Here is a 19771-nt window from a genome sequence, read left to right as displayed (position 1 = left end):
AAGCTGAGGGGTGGTGGCTGACACCCTGTTAGGCTGTGCTGCCATCCAATGAGATCTGAACAGGCTGGAGAGCTGGGTGAAGACAAACCTCATGAAGTTCAGTAAGGACAGGTGCAGGGTCCTGCACTTGGGGAGGAATAACATCAGGCACCAGTATAGGTTAGGGATTGCCTTGCTGGAGAGCAGCTCCACAGAAGTCCTAGTGGATAGCAATTTCTCCACAGGACAGCAGTGTACCCTTGTGGCCAAGAGAGCCAATGGTATCCTGAGGTGCATCAAGAAAAATGTGTCCAGCAGGTCTAGGGAGGTTCTCCTCTCCCTCTGCCCTGGTGAGACTACTTATGGAGTGTTGTGTCCAGTTTTGCGCTGCTTCATTTGAGAGAGATGAGGATCTGGTAGAGAGACTCCAACAGAGAGCCACAAAGATGATTGAGTGACTTGAACATCTCCCTTATGGAGAGAGACTGAGAGACTTGGGGCTGTTTAGTCTTGAGAAGACTGAGAGGGGATCTGATCAATGTCTATAAATATTTGAGGGGTGGATGAATAAGGCAAATCCTTTTTTGGTGGTGCACAGTAATAAGACAAGGAACAATGGATATAAACTTGAACATAGAAGGTTTCACCTCAACACGAGGAGAAACTTCTTTATCATGAGGGTGGCAGAGCACTGGAACAGGTTGCCCCTGGGATTTTCAAAACCTACCTGGATGTATTCCTCTGCGGACTACCCTAGGAGATCCTGCTTTTGGAAGGGAGGTTGGATTTGATGGTCTCTGGGGATCCCTTCCAACCTCTAACATTTTGTGATTCTGTTACCCAGAGATTTCGAGTTTTTTTGTTCTGAGTTGAATACATATGACAGCGCTGAATCAACCATATCAAAGATGAGGATAGAAGTTGCAAAGGACCATATGTGAAAGAAGTGTCCCATGTCTTCTGACAATGTATAAATCATAGAAAGCTGAGCTACTTTGTTCTGCAGTGCAGAAGCTGCAAGACTGACTAGATCAGGCTGTGGCTAGCCTGTCAGTCAGCCTCCAGCCAGTAAGTTAGGTGTGCAGCTACTCAGGCTACAGACCTGACTAAAGAAAATGGTGGGTGTTTCTGCAGTAGAAGACTCCAGCATTATTTGCACTATAGCTTCTGATTACTTTCTTGCTAAACATTTTTGGTGTGGCTTGTTTTGTTTTCTCATTTTTAGTTAGATGCATCTTCAGATAGTTAACTCTTAGCTGTATTTAGTGTGCCACTCCTGTCATTAGTTGTGTTTGGACAGAGGTGCCCAACCTATGCCTACCTGGCTGTGGCCAAATAAGAGTTTGTCAACCAAGTTGGAAGAGACCTCCAAGATCATCCAGTCCAACCTAGCACCCAGCCCTAGCTGGTCATCTAGACCATGGCACTAAATGCTTTTCTCCTCCAGGGACAGTGATTCCACTACCTCCCTGGGCAGCCCATTCCAATGGCAAATCACTCTGTGTGAAGAACTTCCTCCTAACATCCAGCCTATACTTCCCCCAGCACAACTTGAGACTGTGTCCCCTTGTTCTATTGCTGGTTGCCTGGCAGAGCAGACTGACCCTCACCTGGCTACAACCCCCCTTCAGGTAGTTGTAGACAGCAATGAGGTCCCCCCTGAGCCTCCTCTTCTCCAGGCTAAACAACCCCAGCTCCTTAAGCCTGAATATCTCTCTGTATTGTATATATATATACTTGTGAATTGTGCCATGCTGTAAGTATAGCTTTGTTCATTAACTTCCAGCTGGCTGAGTTAGTCTGGAGGTGAGGGGGTTGGAAATCCCAAACTACCACAGCATGTCTTGAAATATAGTAAGTAATTTGACCTTCATTTCATCTCAGCTGCTGTCAGTATATTTCTTACCTTGCATCCTACAAGAAGTCAACTAAACTACTGTGTCAAAACAGTATTTACACATAGCAGGATGGTGCTTCCAAGTACAGTTTTATTTGTTGCTGTAAACATCATGCTGTGTGCTTTCCAGAGTGTGCCTTAGTGATGTGGGAAGTGACCACTGAAGTGTCTGCAGTGTATGCAGTAGAAAGCATAGCAGCACTGAGTTTACAGTCAGGTTCTCCAATCTCAGTGTAGCAATGGAAAGCATTTAAGTATCTGTAAATATGATCTCTGTCTACTTCATTCTAATTAGACTAAGGAAACCTTTAATCTAATTGAGAATCAGGATCAGAATTTGTCAGTTCTCTGTGTGGCATGGATTTTTTTTTTTTATTTCAAATAATCAGAGGCAAAAGATGGATCTTTTCTGCTCCTGAAGTGATTACTCATGATTGAGTTGTTCCCAGAGGGGCTGCAATATTGCTAAGTTGTCCTGATTATTAGATTCTATTTTATAATATGGATCTGATTTTGGAAATGCTGGGGTTTTTTTGATTTCTTTATTCTGAATAGGGAGTAAACAGTCTTTTCAGAATAAGCAGCAGTGGAAATGTGTCTGTATTGATCATGTATTCTACAGATGTCACTTTTACAAATATATTCTTGTGTAAATTGTGTGATACGTGGGAAAATTGGATTCTTGACTTTTTACTGCACAAGATTAGCTTAAATTACTTTGGTGACTCAAAATAATAGAATTTTGATAGTCAGTGACCAGATTCAAATTAGTACCCAATAAAAAAAGTACATGTATTAATTTATAGTCAAGAAAAGCTTAGTCTTACAGTAGGAGATGAAAATGCTTTATGGAGATAAGCAGTCGACTTCCTTAGGCTAGATAAAATGGACTGAAATCAAAGACAGAAGAAGCTGTGTGTCAGACATTGACTGGCTCTGTACCTCTTCTGGAGTGTGAGTGCTTAGCTGTGATTAGAAGTAGTGTCAATGAAATATGAATGCATTGTAGCATTTCTGACCATATTAAACTATATCTACATGGTGTTTCAAGTAACCTCTCTTTATCTGAACCAGAAGCATGAAAGAAATTAATAAAATATATGAGGATAAGAAAAGAGCTTGTACTGTGCCCTCTGTGTAATAGTAATATCCCTGGCACAGCTTGTACAATAAGGTGACATTGTCATTAGGCTCTTTCTCTGTAAGTCATTTGCACTTCACAAACTAAACGTTGTATCAAAGCTTAATGTAATTCTTACCTGGCATGCCTTTATTTTGGGAGGAGTGATTTATTGTAGACATAACCAAAATGAGGTTATAAATACAGTACTAATATTGCTAATTTTCACTTGATACTACTTATAGAGCCCATAACCTAAGAATAATGAAGCTCTGACAAATGGTAAGTAACATCAGAACATCCAGACAGAGAGTGTCCTTTTCCTAATTAGTTTGGAAAGTCAATGGCTGGACAAAGCATTAATTCAGCCAGATCACACAGTAAGTGTGCAGATGAGAAGCCAAGAATGCTGACCAGTCCTTTCTGAGATCTAGACAGCACTTCCTAAGTCCATCCTGAAAGAAGAAAACTCATTTGTTCTTTCGGTGCTCTGTAAATACTTGAAATACATTCAGATGTTCTGCCTGGCTTTGCATAACAGAAGAGCTAGAGCACTTTGACAGCATGGTCTTTCTCACAAAACTGAAACGAGACATCAGTGGAGAATATGTTTGCAAAGGTATGAGATTTCCTATGCATCGTCAAGAACAGAAGAAATTTGGCATTGGCACAGCTAGTTTAGCTAGAAAGCACCAAGATTTTTGTGCTGCTCCTCCTCTTTCAGTTGGAAAGTATCAGAGCATTCCACAAACTTTAATGACTGAAGCTTCTCAAAGCATTAATGACATTCCTAACTTTATTGAACAGAGGGGAAACAAACAAAACATTGGAGGTGACTGACTCGTCTGCTGATGAAAATGACTCCCAGAGACCTTAGTCTCTGATCTGGGAGACACAGAGGTAGGAGCCTTAATGTTTCAGATGAACAGCCCCACTTAACTGAAAGAGAAATGCAAGTGAATAAAATTATACATGTACACGTTTAAAAGACTAATCTAATTTTAGACAGTGATTTCTCTACCCTCCCTCACATATACCTTTGTCAAAAAGGAATATGAATTTTTTGAGAGGATTTTAAATTGCTTAATTGGGCCTTTTAATGATGGTTTACTTAGTATAGGTAGTATTTGATGTAAGTCTACGCAGATACCACTTGTATTTTCCCTAATGATCATGCAAGAGGTGCAAAGTCAGACTTCTGAAAGGCCCAGTGGAGTCTTTTAACCTTTAACCAGTTTAACCTTTCAAGGAACCCATAGCAGTTTTAACTGGGTTGTCCTATTATCTAAGAACATTTGTTCTTCAAATATTGACTTCCTTTACAAAGTGGAATAACATTTAATTATTTTTGGTGTGTAAAGTAATAAATGACCTTGTAAATGACAATCAAATAGAGGCACAGTAAACCAAATGTTTACTGACTCTAAACACTATGCTATCTGTGGGTGAAACATTTAATATTACATAGACTAATTTTAAAACCACATTTCTTCTGTTTATTAGGTTTAAATGGCTAGACATGTTAAAGATGGGTTGTATTTTCCTCACTGAAACATCATTTTATGGTTGATCTGGAAAAGAAAATACTTTTTTTTTTCTGTAGAGTTCATCTGATGCTATAATTCAGTAGTTAGTAATTATATAGGAATTAAGTTGACTTGTGAAATAAGCACTGATTAGAATCCATTCCTAGGAGGAAGTAACTAATGAACAAAATCACAATATGTAAAGCTTTTCTTCTTTTCAGTAGGAACTGACCACTTTTGGGTTCTGTTTTTTTGTTTGTAAAGTTATTACAGAATTTTGATAAAAAAGGTTTATCTATTTGCTTGGTTTGCCAGATCAGAAATGCTGCAGTTTAGTATTGATTGTGGAACTAAGGAAGAGCTCAGGAGAGAGTGATTTGCCATTGGAATGGGCTGCCCAGGGAGGTGGTGGAGTCGCTGTCCCTGGAGATATTAGAAAAAAAAGCCTGGATGAGGCACTTGGTGCCATGGTCTAGTTGATTGGACAGGGCTGAGTGACAGTTTGGACTGGATGATCTTGGAGATGTCTTCCAACCTGTTTGATTCTATGATTCTCTAATATTAATTATGATCTCTAGAAACCTAATACCAACAGTGAGTGTAGCGATTCTTGAGCAACTAACTTCTAATTTTAAGTTTGATTTGGTTATTAGAGTTTTGTAACTTGTTATAAAATACAACAAAGTATTAGTAATTTTGAACAACCTAATTCAAATTTCTTTCTTCTCCCAATTCCACTCTTACCCCCTGCTGTGTCATCAGTTCTCCAGTGCAAGAAATGTCAAGCTTTAGACTTGCTAATGTGTAGCTTAGCCAGAACCAACCTTTCTAAGTTGTCTAGCCAAAAAAACGATCTATATTCTAACACACAAAAATACCCAAATTATATCTGCGAGATAAACTCACCAACTACTCGTTTGTTGAAGTCCTGACTTTAAACTTAGAGAGATGCATTTGTATACTGTGTGTATCATGTGTGCATAGACATACCCAAAATTTTCAAACCAGATTTGTAGTTCTTGTTTATTTACCCACTCTAGCCTCATGCCTTTTCCAAAAGCATGAACGTACGTTGTGTTCTGTGCTGGGATGTAGACTGCCAAGTAACATACGTTGTTAGATCTGGAAGTGACATTTCAGTTTTGTTGCATTGTGTCAAACTTAGAAGAGAAATATTGCTAAACAGTGAAAGTGGTATGTTTGAATCGCTCTAAGGAATGTTGCTGCTGTGTTTGAGTGCTGGCCTCCAGATTGGTATTTTTCTTGTTAGAAGGAAAGCAAGAGCAAAAGTTTGTTGCAGTGTTTTGTGGACACTGGGTTTGCTCTGCTGTCTTGTAGAATAATTACCAGTGATTAAGCGTTCTTGACTTTTGTTTTTCCCATCCTGCCTCCTTTTACCAGTTATGTAATATATAGTTCAGCAAAACTCTGAAGACCGTTTAGAGTTACCGCCTTTCTGTAATGCAAACAGCTAAACACAGAAGTCGATGCAAACAAGGCACTTTAGCATCTGAAAGAAGTGTTAACACTTTATTTACATTTAAATTAAAATGGACACTTATTTATGTGTTCTGGTTCTGAAAGGTGTGTGGTACATCTGCAGAGGCCTATTGTTTATTCATGCTGTAAATCCTTTGAAATGTGTTAAAATGCTTCCCACTCATTATAAAAATCCTGCCACCCATGGATTAGGGCTTTGATGTCACCAATCCTGCTTCAAAGGGTTCCTTCAATGCTATTAATCACAGTTTAGCCTCTGAAGATATAGCCAGAGAAAACATTTGGACATCTTGTGCTAGACTTGCTAAAACTTTGAAATATACAGAGTGTCTTGCATATGCAGTCCCATATCACTTCCTCCCTCTTCTCTGAGCCTTTAGTTTAAAAAGGAAAGAAAGCTTTTTTGTGATGACTTTGGCTTTCTACAACTACAGTGGAAAAAGTTTAGGACACGTCATACTGTGCATTTATAAAGAGATGCTCATCTTTCAGTTGACACCACGATGTTTTTGCCTGAGGAATTGAGTCAGTCTTTAAAAACCTGAAGGGACAATAAGTTTGGGGATTAAGCAGGACTATGTGTCAAAAGGTCAAAAAAAGATACCATCTCATCATTTTCACATCTTTCATTAGTTTGTGAGCTTAAGATGCTGTCTAAACACTTCAGGATCCACATGATTTCATAGAAACAAGATTGTTTCTCCTGCCTTTTTCTCTTCTAAGGCTCTCAATGAGTCACAGAGAAATTGATTACTAGTGATTGAGCTGTATGCCTTTGTGCTGTCGTTGTTTTCGTCGTCTCAGTAGCTAAGGTCAGTGACATACCACCTTGTCACTGACTTTTTCCTCCCTTTTAAATCAACACTGCACTCTGTCATGCCCTTGCTGAATGCTCTGCAGGCACAATTGTTAATGAGCGGGGTGTGGAAAAAGTGTCTGCTATTTTTAGTACAATTGTACAAGCAGGTTTTCCACTATACAGGTTTTTTTTTGTCCTAGCTAAGCTTGTTGAACAGTTTTTGCAGTATGTATTTCTTTCTTTTTGAACAGGTAACTTGGCACAAGCAAGAGCCAGAGTGACAGCAGCATCTAGGTCTTTGCCTCCGCAGCTTAGTGCTGGGCGTATCAAGGTTAGTAGTGTTCGTTTTGAAGGCAGGCAGTTGTTTGTAACATGTTATGGAGAGACTATGGACATGATAGTGGATATAATTATATGGTGAGGTCCTTACCAAGTAAGACTCTGCCATAATTATCAGCTGAGAGCATTGTTTTCAGTTTTGCTGATGACCTTCCTGCAGAATGCAGTGAAGCATTGATTTACTTGTAGTTCATCTTTAAAGTATTGAAGTGAAATCTCAGTTATGTTGGTATCGATATCAATATACCTCTTTATTTCAGCAGAGTCATAGTTTTCCTCTGGCAGTTTTGGCCTAGAAAGAGATTCAGTTTGGTAACATTCAAGTAGTGTATGTAACAGTGTGAAAGACAAAATAAACTTCAAAAATGCTCCTTTTTTTAATTCAATTTACAAGTGTTAAAAACAGGGGACATTTGTAATTGATAGATGACCAGAAAAGAACAACTTGGCAAATCCCTTAGTCTTTAAGAAGAACTGTAGAATTTAAATAATGCTGAATTTTGCAGTCAAAACATAATTGCAAAAAGAGTGGGATAATTTTATGGCAGTTAATAAGATGTGTTGCCAGCTGAGTGTGTTTAATTTGTGAGGAAAAGTCTTGTGCCTGAAGCTGATGGCATGTGCACCCTCTTTCTGCTTCCTGAGTAGTTCTGTTAGTTGCCTTTTTAAAGGTTTGGGGTTTTTTTGTCTTCAAAGCAAACAACAATAGTTTTTAAAACAAATGTGGTAACAGCAACTGTTCAAAAGTCTACAAAATTTTGTGTTCTGGGGTTTTTATTTCTTTTCATTCTCTTCTGTTATTAGAAGCTCATGCTCAAATATTGATAGAGTAATTCATGTCATGCAGACATCTATAGCCTTCACTGTACCTGCAAATACAGATGTGGATTTCAGAGATTTATATCCTCTCTGGTGCAGGCACTTCCAACGCTGAAGGACAAATAAGGACCTTTCCAGTTTTCTTGTATTATACACACATTGTCTTCTACATTCAGCTGTATTCAGCATAAGCTTTCTAAGCATCCATTTTATTGATACAGCTGGAATTGAATAGAGCAGTTCTCCTTTAGCGCTTTAGTAAACACAGTTACTAAGTAGCACTGAAATGCTTTTTAATTACCCTTCAAATTTTAAAAGAAGGGACTAAAAGACTTCAGAAAATGTTCATTGAAATAATTTTTGCCTGAAAAAACCCAAACCCTTTCTTAGAATTTCGCAAACCTTCTAATTGAAACCACTCCAGGAAAAGGGCTTTAAATTACTATTTTTACAATTTGCAATAGATATCCAAATGTAACAGTTTTGTTTGGAAGTTTGAAAGTTTTCATTTCTCAATTAATTTGCATTCCTTTTTTTACTTAGAGTATGTTTTTTTAGTTTTACAGTATTTCATATCATGGCAGCAGCAGGAGTGGTCATTATGTGAGCATAATTATTTCCAGTGACTTAAGAAAGTGACCTGATGTCATAAATCATATTTCTAATATTGTACATTTTGTCTTTTGTAGGCCAAGCTGTTTTCCATTTTAATTATAATCATATAAATACATATTGTGTGTCACTACCTACTGTCATGTAAAAAAGTGACTTAACAGTTGAAATAGTCTTCATTTTCATTGAAAAAAGAGTAGCCAGTAGTTTAGAGCCATGGCATTCTATTATGTTCTAGCATTTTCTACCAAGCCAGTTGTGATAAAACCTGTTGTCTGCTGTGCACATGATTATTGTCCTACCATAAAACTGCATGACTTCATAGACATGCAGTGTTATAAATGAACCAGAGACAAAACTTCTAACAATTTTTACAGAAAAATCTCCCTAACTTCAGAATCTGTCAGAATTTTTATAATGAGAATTTAAAATATTTCCTGTCAAAAGATCTGGAAATTTATGCTAGTCACTGCACAGATCTGAATCTACAACTGTATCCTTAGAAAAGAGAATTTCATGGTACTGATTTAGTCTCATTTTCTGAGAAAAAGTGTATTACATCTCTTCTGTGAGTGTTTCTGACTGTTCACTCTCCTCTCCCCCCCACCCCTAGAAAAAAAAAAAACAACACGACAAACCTGCTTTGGACCCAGTAGGTTGTAGCAAGACATATTTGTCAGAGTGACAATCTCAAAGATCTTTGGATTCTACAGCTTTTGTGAAAATGGGCAGCTGTGAGGAGATGATCTTACATTATGGTACTGCCTAAAAGGTAGAGCATAAGCTTACCCTTTATTGATCAACAGATACTCCAGATATGACTGAGAGGTCACAAGTGATGAACCTTTAATGGCAGTATGACTTGAAGTCTCAGCCTTTCTAGACAAGAATCAAATTAAGAAGCTCAAATGCATGAGCATTTGAGTTTTAGTGCAGTCCTCAAACGATTTGCTTTTGCTTTTGGTTCAGTGTTCCTTATAATTAAATTGTCTGTCTTTTAACATTAAATGTTATCAGTTATTCTGAATTTACTGATATTCACTGGTATGGCTTTTGTCTTCAACTTCACCTTTATTAGACATTTAGATATCAATTCTCACAATGTGGTTATCTTGCCAATGTAGTTTTGGAACATTCCTGCATCCTTCGCATTGGATATGCTGCTTGTTCTGATTCCCAGGGTCACTGACATTTACTTTATCAGGTGACCTCTTGTTTGATGTTCTCTGGGCTGAGAAGGCATTTTTCCTGGGATACATTGCAGAGTTTTCTGGCAGCACCCTTAATATTGAGGTCTCATGTGTTATTTTGAGGTGCTTACTAATGGATGTGTACCACTCTGGACTAGAACATCACAGATTGCAAAAACACAGTGAAATTTCGGTGGTCACCGTATGGAAAAGCATCTCCCTTTGCACCATCTGTATTCTGAATCTTGTCTTCATAAGTTTTATTTCCATTTCTTCCCCAACACAAAATCCATTTTCTTGATCTATTGCTACTTAGTGCTTCATTTCCTTTGTATTTTGCATGCAGTCTCCTAAATATCTCCTGAAGGTAAGAGACGCAGTTACTTTGTTGAGAACTGTCATCTTTCAGCAATTACTTTTAGTGTTCGGAAGAGTGGTCTTAAGTCAGTGAGTGTTAGGAATGATTGTATGGAGCAAAGTCCAGGAAGTGTAGCACAGGTGCTGACAACAGCATTATCTGGTTTATACAAATGCCACCTGGTCAGAACAGATGGTGAACTGCCACAAAGCCAAGTGAATGCTAAAATGTTGTTAATGCTCCGTGCAAACAGGATGCTTGTTGATTCTCTTTAATTTTGTTGAGTTGTAATACAACAACACAATCTGCTTGTGATTGGTAACCATAGTTATACTCATTCATAAAATCTGGTTTCGTGTTGATAAGAGCAGCTGTACTGACAATATAACTAAAACAGAGAAGGAGCAATGTGTTTAGTGTCCACGTATACCCTCTGAAAATAACTCTTTTGAAATGCTGAAAAAGCATTTGAAGCTATGGCAGTTCAGCAAAGTAGGCTTGCCAAAATTCTTGGCATCAAAATGGCAATCTGAAGGAATTAGTAACTGTAACAGTAGAAGGAATACTCATACAGCCTACTTTGTTTGCCACTTATTATCCAGCAGCAACATTGCTTCCATACACGAGCAAAACAAGGCAGCTCGCTTTACTTCCTGGGCATTACAAAAGTGGTAATGGAGTTGACTGTACTGCTGATGAGAGGAATGCTTTTTCAAAATCACTTCCTCAAGTATTACATCTTGACAGCTACCTCACTGGCTGAGTGTTACACTATCATAAGTGTAAAATCATACAGCACACTCAGTGGTCTCTCTGAAGTCAGCATGCATCCTGCATCTATTAGAAGCTGGCCTTCCTACCTCTGACCATGGACTGAAATACTCACAGCTGAAGGAATGACATTACTTTCATGGGTGAGGTGGAGTGAGCCAGTAATGTTTCTGGAACTTCTCTAACATCATCTGAGTTTTGTCTTCCAGGTTGACACAATGGAGGTTATGCGACACCCTGAGGAAACAACTAACATGAAACGGCAAACTATGGCTTCTTATTTTAGGGTACAAAAGTTCAATTATAAACAAACGTTTTGGTGTTAAAAGCAATAGGTTTGTCTAAAATATTTGTGGGATTATGACATCAAAGAGAATAGTAAGAATGTTTTGTTCTGTTGTGAGGCCATTTTAGATTTAAATTTTCTTTATCTCCTTTTGTTTCTGTTTTCTCATACTTTTGTAATTCTACCAAGTACCGGTGGATAGTAGCTGAACATGAGCCAGCAGTGTGCCCAGGTGGCCAAGAAAGCCAATGGCATCCTGGCCTGGATCAGGAGCAGCGTGGCCAGTAGAACATGGGAGGTTATTCTTCCCCTGTACTCAGCACTGGTCAGGCCACACCTTGAGTGCTGTGTCCAGTTCTGGGTCCCTCTATTCAAGAGAGATCTTGAGATACTGGAACGTGTCCAGAGAAGGGCAACAAAGCTGGTGAGAGGCCTGGAACACAGCCCTGTGAGGAGAGGCTGAGGAGGCTGGGGTTGTTTAGCCTGGAGGAGACTCAGGGGTGATCTTATTGCTGTCTACCACTACCTGAAGGGAGGCTGTAGCCAGATGGGGGTTGGTCTCTTCTCTCAGGCAACGAGAAACAGAACAAGAGGACACAGTCTCAAGTTGTTCCAGGGGAGGTCTAGGCTGGATGTTAGGAGGAAGCTCTTGCCAGAGAGAGTGATTGGCATTGGAATGGGCTGCCCAGGGAGGTGGTGGAGTCGCCATCCCTGGAGATGTTCAAGAAAAGCATGGATGAGGCACTTAGTGACATGGCCTAGTTAACTGGCTAGGGCTGGGTGCTGGGTTGTACTGGCTGATTTTGGAGGTCTTTTCCATCCTGGTTGGTTCTGTGATTCTCTGACATACTGTTTAGAAATAAGTATCTCTGGCATAAGTAGTCACACTGCAGTATTTTGACAACCATGTAAATGTTTTTTATTTTCTTCACTAGTATTCCCTGATGGATCTTTTATCCAAAATGGTTATTGGACAGCCTCACTTTATCCGCTGCATTAAACCTAATGACAGTCGGGAAGCACTGACGTTTTCTCACGAGAGAGTTCTGCTGCAGCTGCAATACACTGGAATCCTGGAAACCGTCAAAATACGTCAAAAAGGTTATTCTCATCGCATCCTCTTTGAAGAGTTTGTGAAAAGGTAAGAATTCTATGTCATGGCTGCTGTTTTAAAACTCCCTTGAATGTAGAATATGTTCTATGTTTAAGTGTGGAAAGCCCTAAAAACATTGGTCAGTGCAGCTATGGTCTGATTCTCACAGTGTGGCGACTATGAGGGAGAAAGACTGCAAGAGATACATGAGGTCTAACAGGGAAACGTCAAATGTGAGACCTGTAAGAGCACATTGTATAGAATCATAGAATCAACCAGGTTGGAAGAGACCTCCAAGATCATCCAGTCCAACCTAGCACCCAGCCCTAACCAATCAACCAGACCATGGCACTAAGTGCCTCATCCAGTCTTTTCTTGAAGACCCCCAGGGACAGTGCCTCCACCACCTCCCTGGGCAGCCCATTCCAATGGGAAATCACTCTCTCTGTGAATAACTTCTTCCTAATATCCAGCCTATACCTACCCTGGCACAACTTGAGACTGTGTCCCCTTGTTCTATTGCTGGTTGCCTGGAAGAAGAGGCCAACCCCCACCTGGCTACAATGCCCCTTCAGGTAGTTGTAGACAGTAATAAGATCACCCCTGAGCCTCCTCTTCTCCAGGCTAAACAGGCCCAGCTCCCTCAACCTCTCCTCATAGGATTTGAGCCACCCGCTCAATGGAAGCAACAAGTGGAAGTTACACATTGTGCTCAGGTAATAACAAGGATTTGGTAGGTCAGTGGTTTTCAGCCATTGTATGAAGAATCTGCACTTGCTTAAGAATTAATTAATATAAAAGCTTTAGATTTGGAACTATTCCTTGTCATAGCTTTGTAGCCTCCTGGTCACTTACCTTGGAGATATAACAGATCTTTGTTCACTTAAATCCTTGTCATGCCTGTTCAGGAAATGCTATTGTCTTTATGATGACATAATGACAATATGTTGTCCTCATAATACTGTGTTCATTGCTGGGCTCCTCAATTCAAGAGGGATGTTGAGATACTGGAACGTGTCCAGAGAAGGGTGACAAAGCTGGTGAGAGGCCTGGAACACAGCCCTGTGAGGAGAGGCTGAGGGAGCTGGGGGTGTTTAGCCTGGGGAAGGCTTGGGGTGACCTCACTGCTGTCTATAGCTACCTGAAGGGAGGCTGTAGCCAGGTGGGGGTTGGTCTCTTCTGCCAGGCAACCAACAACAGAACAAGGGGACACAGTCTCAAGTTGTGGAGGGGGAGGTCTAGGCTGGATGTTAGGAGGGATTTCTTCTCAGAGAGAGTGATTGGCATTGGAATGGGCTGCCCAGGGAGGTGGTGGAGTCACTATCCCGGGAGGTGTTCAAGAAAAGCCTGGATGAGGCACTTAGTGCCATGGTTTAGTTGATTGGCATGGGCTGGGTGCTAGGTTGGACTGGATGATCTTGGAGGTCTCTTCCAACCTGGTTGATTCTGTGATTCTACAGTTCACAAACTAGGCCAAGTCTATTGGACTAAAACCTTCTAGAATCTTTCAGGCAATCCAACTTCAGCAGGCCTGAGAGTAGGCCACAGCTGCCCTCCCACCTCAGGCCTACAAGGCCTCAGCAGGCCTCATGATGCATCTCGAAATTCCCTGCCAGCTAGAAGCCATCTGCCTGTGATGGTTTGGGTGTTACCTGCCCCCCCCCCACTTTAGAAATACCAGACTAGACTCCCAGCTCTGGGAATATAAATGAAGCTTTATATTTGCAGCTAGCACAATATACAAGCAGATCTTTACAGTATATACAGTTATATACAGAAATATACAAGGTAAAAGGTAATACAGAAACACAGCAGCCCTCCCAGAAACCTGAGTCCCCAGGAGGGGCTCCCAACCACCCCTGCACCTCCCCCCTGCCCCTCTCAACCTTACCCCAGTCCTAAGGAAGAATGGAGGTTCAGCCAAGAAGTTAAGAAGCAAAGGTGAGTGAAGGGTGTGTTAGAGAGATGCAGCTCAGTCAGCAGCCCGAGAGAGAGTGAAAGTGGCCAGAGTGTTATCTAATGTTTTCCTTTCTTCTTCAGCAAGACTCTGAGGGGAGTAGACATCACCATTGTTCTCCTTTCACAGCCTATGATCTAGTTCTTCTCACCAAAACATTCTAGCTGGCTTCAAACTAGCACACTGCCCCACACAATCTGTGAGATAAAAAGAGACACCATTCTTCCTGAGGGGGGAAGTTAAGGGAGGAGAAGAGAGCGGTGTCAGCTGGGCACTGCTTTATAAGCTCTAAATACCAGAAAGCAGAACAGAGTAGCAAGATGGCAATATCCTGGAATGACCAAGCCCTTCCCTTGGGACTCTCTGTCTCTTTTTGGAGGGCTGTGTCTCTGTGATCTTCTTAAGGGACCGTGGCCCAAACCACCACAGGCTCTGCTTAGTACTTAACCACTTTCCAGTCTGCAGGATTGATAACTCAATAGTAAAACAGAAGCAGTACTCTTAAGCAATCAACTACTCGATAGCAGGACCAAGTACTGACTGGCTAACTCAAGCCTTGTCATGGTTTTTAAAGATAGCTGACAAAAATTGAACTCGCAAATGAAATTGGATTAAAAATACAGAATTACATTTAGAGAGAAATACAGAGATAGACATTACAAAGCAATTACCACATCCCTGGCAAAACCCCTTGCATTTTTCCCCCAACCCAAAAACTAAATCTAATACTCCCCAGTGCTCCAATCCTCCCCCCCCCCAATGCCTACACCATCCAAGAGGCCTAAACAAGCCTCTGGAGGCCCCAAAACAAGACTACTGCTTACATGTTCCTCCTGATAAAGCAGCTCCTGCCAGACACAGGGCAGGAGGAGGAGGAAAGGAGAACAAACTGACCTTGTTGGGAGTTTATAAAGAGAAAGCAGGATTATGGGATTGAATAACAATCTTGTAGTCTCAACTGGAGGTTGCTCATTTAGAGAATATAGAGTTAATGAATTTGCTGAAAGCAAGTCAGTCATATGATGGTAGAGGAAAAGAGCTGATTATGATTTTGAGAAAGAAGAGACATAAACAATGTAGACTCAACCATAGTGATGTTTCAAAGTTCTAAATACCTATTAACTTTCAGCTACATAGTGCTTGTTTTGAATCAAGCAGGTTGGAAGACACCTCCAAGATCATCCAGTCCAACCTAGCACCCAATATCTATAGAAACAGTTTTTATTTTCCTTAACAGCTGTGGCCAGCCTAAGTTCTAAATGGGCTTTTGTTTCTCTATTTTTTTTCCTGCAAGACCTAGCAACATCCTTGAACTTTTCCTGAGAAACCTCCCCTTTCTAAAACACAGTTATGTGTGTAAATCAGTCTTTTGGGATTGGAAAGCCATGGTCCTGGCATTGAAAGATGTTGAACAATAAACCATGACTTAGTCAATTCATTCTGAAGAATCACAAAGTTTTCTGATTTATTGTATCTTAGTATACCAAATGAATATGGAATTGAGACATATATCCCCAGAAGGATAACTTGAATGGTCATTTGTCCATCGAAGTAGTTTAATTTTCAGATGTCCCCCAACTTTTTTTTGTTGCTTGAATAATTTTAGTAAGATCACAGAATTCCAAAGCAAGTTTAACAGAGATTAATTTTTGTGATCACTAACACATCTTTGAAACATCTTGAAGAGGCTGAAGGCAGAACTAGTAACCTAAACTTTTATTTAGCTTGCACGTAAATGAACTCAGATTAACTCCACTGAAATTAGTGCAAATTGAGGGGAAATTAGGCCTCCTCTTATCAGTAGATTAATTCATAAGTGCACCAAATTTGAGTACAGCCTTAAAAAGTAATGGTAAAAAAAAAAAAAAAAGCAGCACTGACTGTAGCTTTTGATTCCTGCAGATAAAGGCAAGTTGTGTTTAATGTCTTTTTAGATACTTTCCAAGTTTTTAGTCCCAACTTGATTTAATTCTTCCAGGAGAGAAAGTCAACACAGCAAAGTGTTGGCACATTTAGTGCCATGGTCTAGTTGACTGGATAGGGCAGGGTGCTAGGTTGGACTGGAGGTCTTGGAGGTCTCTTCTAACCTGGTTGATTCTGTTCTATTCTAAAAGGGGAGATTTAGCAATTTGCCCCAAAACACAGTAGACTTCTTGAGTTGAGAATATAAATGAGAGGCAAGAGAGGAGATATTCTTGCTCCTTTGTTCAGTTCATCCTTTTTTTTTTTTTTAAACAAATTCTATTCAGCTTTGCTCTTTAAAAAAAAAAAAAAAAAAAAAAAAAAAGAACAACACTTTAAAAAGCTATCAATGGAGCAAGAAACATTTTTCAACTTAGATCCCTGAGTACTCAAGTGTTTTTAGGAACTAAGTAGTTGAATACATAAAACCGTTTGAGAAAACAGGTCAAATGCTAAACAGATTGGCACTTCTTTGTTCATAATCAAAAATACATTAGGCAAGTATGAACAAGAGTTTCAAAATGCCAGTAAATGTGAGGATATCAAAGATTTTCTAAGCCAGCAAGTTAATTGGTATTTTGATCCTTTTGAGCAACTGAACAACAAAATGAATGAGCCAGCACTTTTTCTCCCTTGATGTTATTAAACAAATAGGTGTGCTTCTTATCTGGCTGTTCAATAATGCTGTTTTGTAAACTCTTAGCAGGAAATATGAGGACAAAACAATCAAAGGCAGGGAACAGAACCATTCAGGGTTTATCAGGTGGGAGGTAAACACAAGATAAAGCTCTGTCTAATGTTACTCTTTACTGTCTTCTGTTTTTCATGTAGAACGGATTATTTCACTATTGCGAACCTGGAGCTAGTTTATTGGGTGAAAAAACAGATGGGGAGGGGAGAACTTTAATTGTAACTTATCCACACAATGTTTCTTTAGCCAAGTATACAACCCTCTGATTTATGTACATAAATATACATGTTCTTTTACTTTTAAGTAGGAAAATACAACCTGCAGCTCCTGTAAATACTGCAGGCTTGTCAAGTCTTAAGCATTTTGTCTCCCTTGGCCTTGTCTCACAGCTCATTTCATCGTGTGTCTGTTTTATGTGTTTGCTATGAAGCAGCCTGGCCCCTTTCTCAGGCTGGAATCCCTGATTTCAGGCACAGGTCAGGCAATCAGGTCTGCCTGGATTGTGTGGAATTAATGCTGCCTTTAGGTCTGGAACTTAAAGGGAACTTTAGTAAGAGACACTGGGATAGTAGTTAATGGTGCTTTTAAAATGCTGTTTATTGAACAGTTCCACACTTTACTCTTTTAAGGAGGGAAGATAAGTTGAACCATTTGTTTACAATCAGATTATCTAATCAAACCTCACCAACTTTAAAATGCCTAGGCCCTAATCAGACAGTTAATAGATAGCATCATTATGAAGTTCTTCCTATCAGCATACATGCCTGACTTTAAGGTTTAACTTTAACTCTTCATGTCCTAACTTTGCAGTTGCTGATCTGGAGATAAATTCAGCTTTTTAAGATATGCTGGTTTATGCCTAAAGACTTCTAAGCAGTTAATCCTGTTTTAATGTGTGTTTTGTCTGGAGTACTGTTGACATCCATGGATAGTTTGTAGTGCACTATAAGAACCACTGGTTACTAAATACAGAATTCAAGTGCTTCATCAGCTCTGAAATATTAGTTGTTCTACTTTTTTCTTAGTCTTACTGCCACTCAGAATGTGATTAGTTGAGTACTTGTAGGGAACATGTAGATGAATTTGTGTTACATGTAGAAATGTTTCAAGCAAGAAATATAACTCAAGAAAATAAGGTCCTTTTGCACATTATGAAGCAACACATGAAGAAGCATGAACTGTGTTTTAAAGAATAGAAATAAAAGTGTTGACTTAGCATAGAAAATCTGTTCCCAAACTCCTGCATTTTCTACTTGTGTAGCAAATGCAACTAAAAGTAAAGTTATGACATTTTTGTCTTATGTGGAAGCCAGTGTGATTTCTAGCTCTGCTTTTATGAAATAAAGAGCTTTTCTGGGCTCCTCAATTCAAGAGAGATGTTGAGATACTGGAATGTGTCCAGAGAAGGGTGACAGAGCTGGTGAGAGGCCTGGAACACAGCCCTGTGAGGGAGCTGAGGTTGTTTAGCCTGGAGAAGAGGAAACTCAGGGGGGACCTCATTGCTGTCTACAACTACCTGAAGGGAGGCTGTAGCCAAGGGGGGTTGGTTTCTTCTCCCAGGCAACCAGCAACAAAACAAGGGGACACAGTCTCAAGTTGTGCCAGGGAAGGTATAGTCTGGATGCTAGAAGGAAGTTCTTGCCAGAGAGAGTGATTGGCATTGGAATGGGCTGCTCAGGGAGGTGGTGGAGTCACTGTCCCTGGAGGTGTTCAAGAAAAGCCTGGATGATTTTATGGTTCTATGAAATGAAGTCTCTGTCTCTGATTTCTTCTGAAATTAAGTGTCTGATTTTTTTCTCTTGTTGAAATAGTCACTCTGTGATCTCTTTACAGTAAATTTACATGAGTCTGATAGAGACCAGTAAAACAAAATGAACTGTTGTGGCAGCATATACCCTGAAGTTTGGGATGCACTCTGAGACCATTTCTGCCTTTTACCTGTGCATAATATTTATACACTTTTTCCAGGTACATTAAGATGAAATATTTTACCATCCACCAAAATACACCATATGTTCCATTGCAAAGCTTTTGGGTTAGGTAAAATAATTGGATGGCCCTATGTAGCACATGCTGTGCTGCATACAATTACTCTGAGCACATCAAGTCAAACTACTTGTGCATCGCTAGTTCTGTGATTTTCAGTCATGAAAATGAGCACCAGGTAGAGAACAAAGTCTTTGCTTTTAAAAGTACACAAATTTCAACTTTGGAACACTAATCTAGAGACCTTCTACTGTGAAGAATGCAAATTCCAAGATCAGTCCTGTAAAAGAAATATAAAGAATTTATTTCTGATGAGTAATTTCTGCCATATGTTTCATAGGAAAATGAAAACCTGATGTTGAAAATCTGACTTCCCAGGGTGTTTACCCAGTTACAGTAATCTTCTGAGAAGGGGTTAGCTCAATCAAAACATTTGGAAATACACCTTTTAGAGGAAGCTTTTTTGAAATATTGGGAAATTATACACACAGAAACTGAGATTGCTCCTGTGGTTTGTAAAGTTGCTGTCATTCTGAGTGACTTGCTTTCTTAGAAGACAGATAAATGTACAGTTATAAAAGCATTTGTTAATACAGGATTTGATAAGAAAAACAGGCATTGTTTACTTGGGGGAGTCTTTAGAGTACTCAAAACATTTTTGACTCAAGTCTTTACCAGCAAGGGTTCTAACCACACCACCCATATTACAGAATGCAAAAGCAAGAACTCAGAAAATTAAGAACTTCCCATGAAGCTGGTGAAAGGCCTGGAACACAAACCCTGTGAGGAGAGGCTGAGGGAGCTGGGGGTGTTTAACCTGGAGAAGAGGAGACTCAGGGCAGACGTCATTGCTGTCTACAACTACCTGAAGGGAGGCTGTAGCCAG

General features: G+C 39.8%; 1 protein-coding gene across 1 annotated transcript in view; it reads left to right on the top strand.

The window, feature by feature from the left end:
* MYO3B (myosin IIIB) overlaps positions 1-19771 on the top strand; it is a 234365-nt gene that overhangs the window by 138587 nt on the left and 76007 nt on the right. Inside the window, exons 24-27 of the mRNA XM_064163275.1 lie at positions 7073-7152; positions 10128-10148; positions 11120-11197; positions 12132-12337. Of these exons, the coding sequence (XP_064019345.1) occupies positions 7073-7152; positions 10128-10148; positions 11120-11197; positions 12132-12337 (385 nt within the window). The remainder of the gene's footprint in view (positions 1-7072; positions 7153-10127; positions 10149-11119; positions 11198-12131; positions 12338-19771) is intronic.

Source organism: Pogoniulus pusillus, chromosome 2 (genome assembly GCF_015220805.1).
Source record: "Pogoniulus pusillus isolate bPogPus1 chromosome 2, bPogPus1.pri, whole genome shotgun sequence".
Lineage (NCBI taxonomy): Eukaryota > Metazoa > Chordata > Aves > Piciformes > Lybiidae > Pogoniulus > Pogoniulus pusillus.
This window is presented reverse-complemented; position numbering and strand designations above follow the sequence as displayed.